The 9,340-nt window shown below is 37.8% G+C and overlaps 1 protein-coding gene across 2 annotated transcripts; it reads right to left on the bottom strand.

Moving 5' to 3' along the window:
• Window positions 1–2,046: 2,046 nt before the first annotated feature.
• On the bottom strand, window positions 2,047–3,403 carry LOC126628291 (peroxidase 17-like). Of its 2 annotated transcripts, none has more exons than XM_050297928.1 (3): window positions 3,131–3,403; window positions 2,870–3,061; window positions 2,047–2,730 (listed from the first exon to the last, which is right to left on the bottom strand). In XM_050297928.1, exons 1-3 carry the CDS (start codon window positions 3,326–3,328, stop codon window positions 2,074–2,076), a joined length of 1,047 nt encoding a protein of 348 aa, XP_050153885.1. In that variant the 5' UTR covers window positions 3,329–3,403; the 3' UTR covers window positions 2,047–2,073. The 2 variants fall into 2 exon arrangements, with proteins under 2 accessions (XP_050153885.1, XP_050153896.1); XM_050297939.1 differs by having other exon boundaries at window positions 2,047–2,703.
• Between the last annotated feature and the right edge of the window lie 5,937 nt (window positions 3,404–9,340).

Here is a 9,340-nt window from a genome sequence, read left to right as displayed (position 1 = left end):
CAAGAAATGCCTGAAAGTTAGAGGAAGAATTCCAGCAAAAGATCCAATAGACAAATTAAACTCTTGAAAAGATCCTAAGGTGGTTGATTTCTTGCGATTTGCAAGTTGAATTTCTTTGCTTAGTAGTAAACCATGAAGTTCATCAATGGTTGTAGATCCAAGACGAAATTGGATCACATCAACAAAAGAGTCATAATCAGAAGGAAGTCTATGAAGAATGACAGAGAGAAGCTCAGGTTCTTTAATTGGAGCTCCAGCACTGGTGAGAGCATCAGAGATCTCCTCAATTTGTTGAAGATATGCAACTGTAGTAGAATCACCAAGGATGATTGTGTGAAGACTTGAACGAAGTTCATGAACATGAGACTGTGAAGCTGCAGCAAGTCGCGATTCAAGCTTGGACCAGAGCTCTCGAGAAGAATTAACACCAACCGTATACGAAATCAGAGAGTCAGAGAAAGTCGAGTTGATCCAAATGAGGATATTTTGATCATACTAATACCAAGCAACATAATTAGGATTCAAGATTGCATTTCCAGAAGAATCGCGAAGAAGTTTGGGCGGAGCAGCCACAGATCCGTTGATGATTCCAGTGAGATTGTAACGACGGAAGATCGGAGTAAATAACGCACTCCATGTGAGGTAATTTGTGGCTGTGAGCTTGATTGGCACCATGGAACCAATATTTTGGATCGAAATCGATGCAATTGGAGAAGTGCCAGAAGAATTAGGGCATGAATTTGTGACTGGAGAGCGAAGAGCGGAGCAAGAGGAGGGAGATGCATCAGTCACCATGATCACGATTTAGGGTTTACAGAGAAGAAAAGAAGGGAAGCGAGAGAAGAAAAGGATCGGTCGTTAGACAGAGGTGAGAGATACCATGATAGAAAAATTATCTTTTCATTTATTAAATGAATAAGATTACAAACTATAGTATTTAAACATTTACATCACCACACAGATGATTGATAGCTCACTAATAACTAATCCTAATTGTCCAAATAATACTAACAATAGACTCTAACAGACACCACACAAATGATTGACAGCTCACTAATAACTAATCCTAATTGTCCAAATAATATTAACAATAGACTCTAACAGACTGTAGAAATATTTACAAACTAATACTTCTATGTCTTATCTTTTACACTATGGTCCTTAATAGACGCTAGGTAGCTGTTGCAATTCAAATTTTTGGGCCGGCTAGAATGGGCCATCTGGTTGGCCTGATTTCAAATTTTTGGCACAAGCCCTTTGGCCTAGCCCTCGGTTGGAGATCGTTTTCTTGTCATTTCGAGCTATTTTTAACCCTATGACCATTTGGTTGGGTCGGTTGGAGATGGCCTTAATTGTTTTTTGGTATTGTGTTATTTTGCGTCGGTAATATGCAAGTCTATTGACATTTACAAATCTTGGCACATGGAATTCATCAAAGAAACGGTCGAGCAAGGAATATGTGAATGTTGCTTTCCGCACAATGAAGAAAAGCAAGGCTTCGTCTTCAATAGTTTGGAATTAGTCCGGAAAATATACGGTGAAGATTGAAGAAAAATTTCTTGGCTACACCGTTCATTTCTTGGGCTTCTTGGTACTGCTAGACAATTCAAGTCATTCTTTCTTGGCTACGTAGCATCAATCATTTGAATTATTCATTCTTTAGTATGATATTATCGCTATCTTTCTAAAAATTCATTTAATGTGGAGAACATTTACCACTAATATCCACTCATGATTAATTGTCAACTTGTCTCAAAATGGCTTCAAAATCAAATGAAATTGTCTCAAAATTAAATAAAATTTTGTAGAGATGATGTTTAGATCAAAATTAAACAAAATTTTATAAAGATGATGCTTAGAGGATAATAAAGGGAATGAGTTGACTAAACGGTTTCAAAATCCAATGAGTCAGTTTCAAAATTAAATGAAATTTTCTAGAAATGATGTTCAGATTATTACGTTTTTATAGTGAATTGATGTCCATGTCAGCATACAAAAAGGAATGACTCCTTACCCGTGAGAATTCAACCAATGTCAAAGACAAAATAGCAAAATTTAATTCATTGATGGCATTTAAACAAACAATTGTCTCAATTGTTCATGTCTTCGTACAAACGTTACCATTTCTTCAATGCTCTTGCATGTGTTGGCACTGGCAGGACGATGACTATTAACCACCCTGCAATTTCTTCTCACCTCCCCAGGCTGCTCAACCTGCAAATCACCCATCTTTATCATCCCCTCCACAAAGGCCTTGAAAAACTCTTCTTGATCACTGCTAAACTGCTGCACAAATCCCTTCGTTTCCGGAAATGTGAAAAGCGTTTGATCCGAATTGAGAAACCCACTCCCGGAAACCAAGTCCTTGAAGTACTGGTTGTCGAACACTACAGGTGTAGCATCTAGGTCACCGGTGATGTTTTGGTCCACGTTTAACGGGCAAAGCTTGTTTAGCTTTTCTCTAAACTTTGGTTCAATGGCAGGGTCTGGCCGGCCAGTGCCGGATTGATTGTACAAACGAAACATGATGGAAAAACACCGAGCTTGGCCAATGGAATGCGACCCCGAAAGTGCAACGAGATCTTTGGCCGAAAGATTAAATTTGGCAAACAGGTCAATGAGGAAGGTTGCATTGGCTCTTGGACTTGGCATAACGTTGTCTGAGGCTTCTTGGCTAGCTGATAAGCTATCCAATCTTCCTAACTTGACTCCCCAATCAGGCCCGCCAGTCTGATTAACACAAAATTATGTCACTACATCTTTATAGATTGTCAATTATATAAGCGGGGTTTTAAACATTCCGAAGAAATTTATAAAATCGAGCGTTAGTACTATTTGATCTGTGTAATTGGAAAAAAGAGTGTAATACCAGAGCAACAGCATCTCTAGAGGCCATGATTATGATGTCCGCGCAAGAAACGACTCCCGGACAGACCTTCTCCAAGGCTTCTTTCGCTTCATCGACAACCTCATAAGATCTCAATGAGTTTATGTTTGCAAGGGCTAGTTTTTCCCCAAGCATGGTTGGTGTGTCATCAAGTAACATAGAAGCATCACAACCCTACAGGATATATGTATGTTAAATCGATCAAAAGGGAATATACTGTTTGTGTATGTAGTTTTTACTTACATTGACAAAGCAATCATGGAATTGGAAACGCATGACAGAGGCAAGGCTCCGGGCCTCTCTGATCAGAGCCTCTTTCATGACATCTCGGACCACAGATTCAGCTTGCGGGCATGTTTCAGAGTAATAATGAGGCCGGAGTTGTGCAACGGCCCCGATTATTATGTACTGAAGGAGGCAGAGAGAAAAGAGGGAAGTCATTGAAGTTTTGAGACAATCTCTAGTAGGCAGGTTTGTGTATGAGTTGTTTCAGTTTGGAGTTTTCTATGGGGCTTTTAAAACATGTTGGATGCCTCATTTGCATGTATAGAAAAAGAGAAATAATTAAGGGTGGTGCTATTAACATACTTATTTTTTTGCCGTTTATTTGGGATGAATTGAAGAAGATTAATAAATAAAAATTAATAACGGTGTGTAGAAAGTAAAAAAATAAAAAGTGTGAATAGCATTACCCACAATTAAAACACCTTTTTTTTTATCTCTTTATGCACACCTTACTTTATTTTAGTCATTAAATTGAACAAATCGACAAAAATTAAGAGCCACAATTAAATGGGTGTGGTGTAAAAAACAATGTACAAAACATGTCTAGATAAAGTGTACGCGAAACGTTCTTTCCTATTTCCTATTTTGGTTTTACTTGCGCTCTCTATTTATATTTCTATACCCCTTCAAAAGAGCGGGAATAATATTGTCATAATGTATGTGTTATTTGCACTCTATAGACATTGTGCAAAAGGAGGTTACGATATCTCCAAATAAAAAAAAAATCAAAAGTTACAACTTACAAGTATAAAATTATATTTGACTCTAAGTTATACCATCTCTAAAGTATACAAAGTCAAATTTTGTAACCTGCAATTTTTTTTACCCTTGTGCATTAGGGAGGAAGTGTGTCAAATATAACTTTTGTATCTTCTACTAAGGTGGGGCTCGTCTACAATTTCATTTCAACTTGTAACAGAGAGATTTTAAGTTTGAATCTTGTGAATAACAATTTTAATACCAATTTATTCTTCCATCCACTTAATATACATATATCGTTGCATATAACTTCCAAATTCTATATAACTCTAATTTTTCCGGTGTATTGGATATAGATTTTGTCAAATTTAAAGTAAAATATAATTCTGATTTCAATTTTTTATGGATACATTAGAGAGAGTCTTACACATCGCCCTCCCCTTATCGAGTTCAAAACGGTTGAATTTCTTTGAAGTTACACTATAATAAGAGGTTGAATTAGATGGGTGATTTGACTAATTTTCAAAGATGTTATGCATTAATCCATTGTTTTTGCTTTTACCAAATCCCATTACAAGCCGACTAGCCTTCATGCAAGCGCTCACGTGCGTGCAGAAGACATTTTTTGAATCACGGTTTGCTACGTACGACTTACATGTTTTAAATGTATTTATATGCGTAAATTGACAAAAGAAAAGTCAAATATTTGAAGTAAATGAATAATTTTAGATCATGCTAGAAGAAACCCGCATAAACCAATTAAAGTAGCTAAATTTACATAATAAAATCGGTCTCTATAGAATTTATATTAAGAATAGAGAAAATAATATTTAATAAACAATTGATTGAATCACATTATTACTAGCTCATTGTGAGACTAAGCCCACCTCCTTCCCAATTAGTGTAGATAATATCATTTGTTTAAAAAAAAATCATTTGACAATTAATTTAATCACGTTATTATCCGCGTGCAAAAGACATTTTTTATAACCGACATTACACACTTCTTAAGATGTTTTGAACACATTTAAAATAGAGAAAATAATATTTAATAAACAACTGATTGAACCACATTATTGCTAGCCCATTGTGAGGCTAAGCCCACCCCCCTTTAGTGTAGATAATATCATTTGTTAAAAAAAAAAAAAACCAATCATTTGATAACTTATTTAATCACATTATTGTCCGCGTGCGAAAGACCTTTTTTTATAACCGGCATTACACGCCTCTTAAGATGTTTTGAACGTGCTTAAAAATAGAGAAATTGAATCATATTATTGCTAGCCTGTTGTGAGATACTAATTGTGACAACCCGTTCCTAATTTTACAATTTTATAAATTTTAAAAGAGTGATTTGATGAAAATGCCCTAGAGGTGAGATTGATGACTTTTGTTGACCGTCTTTTCATGACAATTGTGAGCTGTTATTTTCTCATACTCTCGAAATACTCGATGGTACGAACGTGTAGGCGCAAGTGAAATCCAATTTGGAGTTACGATAGAGATTTTACAGAATTACGAATGTAAAGGGCAATTTGGTAATTCTCTGTTTAGAGATATTTTGTGGCTTGTTTTGTGAGCCACGTAGGGCCCATACTCCGCTCTTTCCCTCTCTTTCGTGTCTCCCAATCCTCATAAATCCCAATTTTTTTTCTCAACTTTCCATTAATTTGTTGCCACCTCATCTATCCTTCCCTCATTTCATTATCTCTCATCTCTTAGCTCCGTCTCATCTTTCTCTTTCTACCAGTGTAGAAAGCCCACGCCACACCATACCACCCTTGCCTGAACGACAAGCATCACCTCATCACTCTGGCGATCCCTCTGACCACTAAACCATCACCGCAGTATCAGTTACCAACCTCCATTCGAGAACTGAGCTATATGCGCGTGTACGGACAAAAGAGGAGTTTATATCAATTTGATTTTTCGGTGAGTTTTTTCCATCCACGACCAAGGTAGCCTTTGAGAGTCAACCTTTCTTATAGCTCGATCTAATCCTACTTAACCCTAAATGTCATCTTGGTGAAGCTGGGAACGCATAACCACGTCGGGGAAGAACTTCCTAGATTTTCCGGTGGCTTTCGAGCCGTTTTTCAGACAACTCAGGCCACGGCCAAGGAAACTAAAGGTATATTCTGATTCCTTGTCATATGAACTTTGATTTGATATATTGGAAGGCTAGGTTTAGTGAAGATTTTGTGTCACGTCCCGATCCCAACATACGTCGAGAATCAACACATGACAAGGAAAATAACGTTCGTTGAATACGGTATAAGTTACGGAATAAAATACTTTAACTGATAAATCAAAATAATACGAAGGTGGCTAAGTTCTCCACAACATATTTACAAATATGTACATCCTAAAAAGGAGCATAATCTTTGCCTAAGAACAAGTTTGAGGTGCTCAAAAGAAAGTCCCAAGATAAAGTACAAGATAGGATATAGGGGTAACCTAGCACTCCAAATCTCTGATAACTGTACTGCAACCCCACCTACGAACCTCTCGAAGCTACTCAGACTTGTTACCTGTAAGATCAGTGCCTGCACCATCGAAATGGTGCACCGGCAAACAACAACCCGGATAAGCTACGAACTTGTGTGAGCGACAAATAATACAAAGTATATGATACTAATAAAAACAGTCACCATTCACAATTTATAAACCTTGAATATAAATCATTCATAAGAAATCGCTACCAAACCTTATCACCTCCAAATGAGTCATACATACATCCAACAAGTTTTCTAAATCAAAACTTAGAGTTCTTAAAGCCACATTCACAGATATATTCAAAACTAGAGTTAGAGAGACGTTGTTCGACCGAAGCCTACGCAAGTAACAAAATAGGAAATGGCCCCCCAAAGCGGATCAACCAAGCAGAGCCACCCCTAAGAAAGTAACCAAGTAGGTAGTGACCCTCCAATGCGGATTAACCAAGCAGAGTCACCCCTAAGAAAATAACCAAATAGGTAGTGACCCCCCAATGCGGATTAACCAAGCAGAGTCACTCCTATAACTATTGGAAGGTGATCACCCAATGTGGATTAACCAAGCATGATCACCTTTAAATGTGTATGGCCATACCTAGGCTATAAGGATCGCCCAACGCGGATTAACCAAGCGCGATCCACAAATAATATGGTCCCCTAATGTGGATAAACCAAGTAGGACCATCCAGGACCATTGCTACGTGGTACACACTTAGTGTCACCTAACCCCATGACACTAGGGTAATGGTCCTTCACAATCCATCATTTTTATCAACCATCACTTATATATCCCAAAACACAATCCTTCATTTTTATCATCCATCACATATATATCCCAAAACACAATCTATCACAGTTCAAATATCCAAGTGACCTAATGTTTCATAAGTAGATCGACGGCAATTTACTAGCAACAATTATTTAGCATCAGAACTATTTTAAGAATCCATAGTGTAACGACAACATTTATTAGCACAAAAGATTTCAAAACAATAACCATAACACATAGATTAGAATCACTCACCTGAGATCCACACTAATGCACTCAAACACGAGAGTCAAGGCATCATGTTCTATCACCACCTAACAAGGTACAAACCACACTTATATTTCCTTCGATAATTCACATACTTAAAACTCTTATATATTTCCCACAAGAACATTTAATGAGGAATCGAACTGTCATTCTAAGGTAGGGTCCATGATCTTACGTCACTTATTCCATAATATCCAAACTCTAGATTTTCACTTGTAAGTCCCTAAGGTCCTTAAACATTAACTACCATAGCATACTACAAGTGGTGTCAATTCAATGGTAAGATCATCAATCGCTAGAGTAATCAAGTGGCGGAGCTTATCGATAAAATACTTAACCAACAACATTTTTATAAATCGAATGTCACACACCAGAAAATTTGACTTTCTCCAAAAATGCTCAAATTTTACAGGAATAAAGATTTCAACAAGTAGAGTAAACTTTATACCTGTGGTCGAGTCCAATTTGGCCAGGAAGGCCCTCAAATTGGCTCGCACCCAACGAAACCCTAAGGTGGGTGCCCTTAAATTCGGCTTCCTTGGTGTTCCAACGCCCCAACCACCAGTTGGGTCTTATTCCTGGGTCCAAGGGAAGTTGATTAAGGGTGATGGTTAGTGGTGACACTCTCCGGAACGACAATTCATCGTCGAGAACCCCTGGGGTTCTCCTATGGAGTTCTACCCGAATTGGACCTTAAAAACCCTTGATTTTAGGTAGAGAGGGAAGGGAGAAGATATTTAAGCAAGTTACAGGTGAAGAAGATAGGAGAATCAGCTGAGAATTGGAGGAACTTACCTGAAATGGCGGGTTTGAAACGGTTTGGTGGTGCTCACGGTTCACCAAGGGGAAGAAAGAAATGTCCCCTTTTTCCCTTAGTTCGCCTTTTCTAGCTCCCCCTCCCCCCCCCAAACCATCTGATTGCTCATTTTTTTTTTTATTATTATTTTAAACTAACTTAACTTTTAATTCACATGTGGAAATTAAACAATTCCTACAATTTATAGTTCACAACTTCAAACGTCCGTAACTATACCGTTATAGTTCGGACTCGCAAATGGCTTTCGCCTATGCGTTTGGGGGTTCGAGATCTATTTAAAAACATTAGTTGTAACTTTGAAATATCAACGAAAGATAAAGATTGATTATGAAATTTCCAACTCGATAACTAAACAATTACTAAACTTAAAATTAATGGAATTAAAATTAACTAATAAAGTTAACATTAGCACGAAATACGAGTTTTAAAATACGAGATACGTAATAATTGGTGAAATTCTGGGGATGGAATTTCACATCCTTCCCCCCTTAAAAAGAGTTTAGTCCCCTAAACTCAACGCACCTGAGTCAAATATATGGGGATAATGTTGGCGCATCTCAACCTCTGGTTCCTAAGTTGACTCCTCCACACCATGATTATTCCATAACACGCGCACCCATGAAATAGTCTTGGTGCAGAGAGCTTTCTCTCTACAATCAATAATTTCAACGGGGTACTCCTTATAAGTGAGATTTTCCTTAACCTGAATAGGCTCATAAGAAATGACATGAGAAGGATCACTACAATACCTCTGGAGTGAGGATACGTGGAATACTGGGTGAATGTGAGACAACTCTGGAGGTAGTGCAAGGCGATAGGCAACTTCGCCCACTCTTTCCAATACCTCAAATGGTCCAATGTACCTTGGACTAAGCTTCCCTTTACGTCCAAATTTGAAAACGCCTTTCATAGGTGAAACCCGTAGGAAGGCATATTCTCCAATATCGAACGTCACCTCATGTCTGTGGGGATTAGCACAACTCTGCTGTCTACTCTGAGCGGCTAATAAATGTACACGGATCATAGAAATCTTTTCTGCTGCAATATGTATTAACTCTAGTCCCAATAATTGACGCTCTCCTACTTCGTCCCAGTATAAAGGAGACCTACACTTTCTTCCA

Source organism: Malus sylvestris, chromosome 1 (assembly GCF_916048215.2).
Source record: "Malus sylvestris chromosome 1, drMalSylv7.2, whole genome shotgun sequence".
Lineage (NCBI taxonomy): Eukaryota > Viridiplantae > Streptophyta > Magnoliopsida > Rosales > Rosaceae > Malus > Malus sylvestris.
The sequence above is the reverse complement of the archived record's forward strand: the minus strand, read 5'-3'. Positions and strand labels throughout refer to the sequence as shown.

Excerpts from the sequence above, each read along its gene's own strand:
- LOC126628291 (XM_050297928.1), bottom strand. The coding sequence starts at position 3,328 with ATGACTTCCCTCTTTTCTCTCTGCCTCCTTCAGTACATAATAATCGGG. Across the intron at positions 3,062-3,130 it reads TCCATGATTGCTTTGTCAAT|GGTTGTGATGCTTCTATGTT; the intron begins GTAAGTAAAAAC and ends TATATCCTGTAG. Across the intron at positions 2,731-2,869 it reads CTAGAGATGCTGTTGCTCTG|ACTGGCGGGCCTGATTGGGG; the intron begins GTATTACACTCT and ends TGTGTTAATCAG.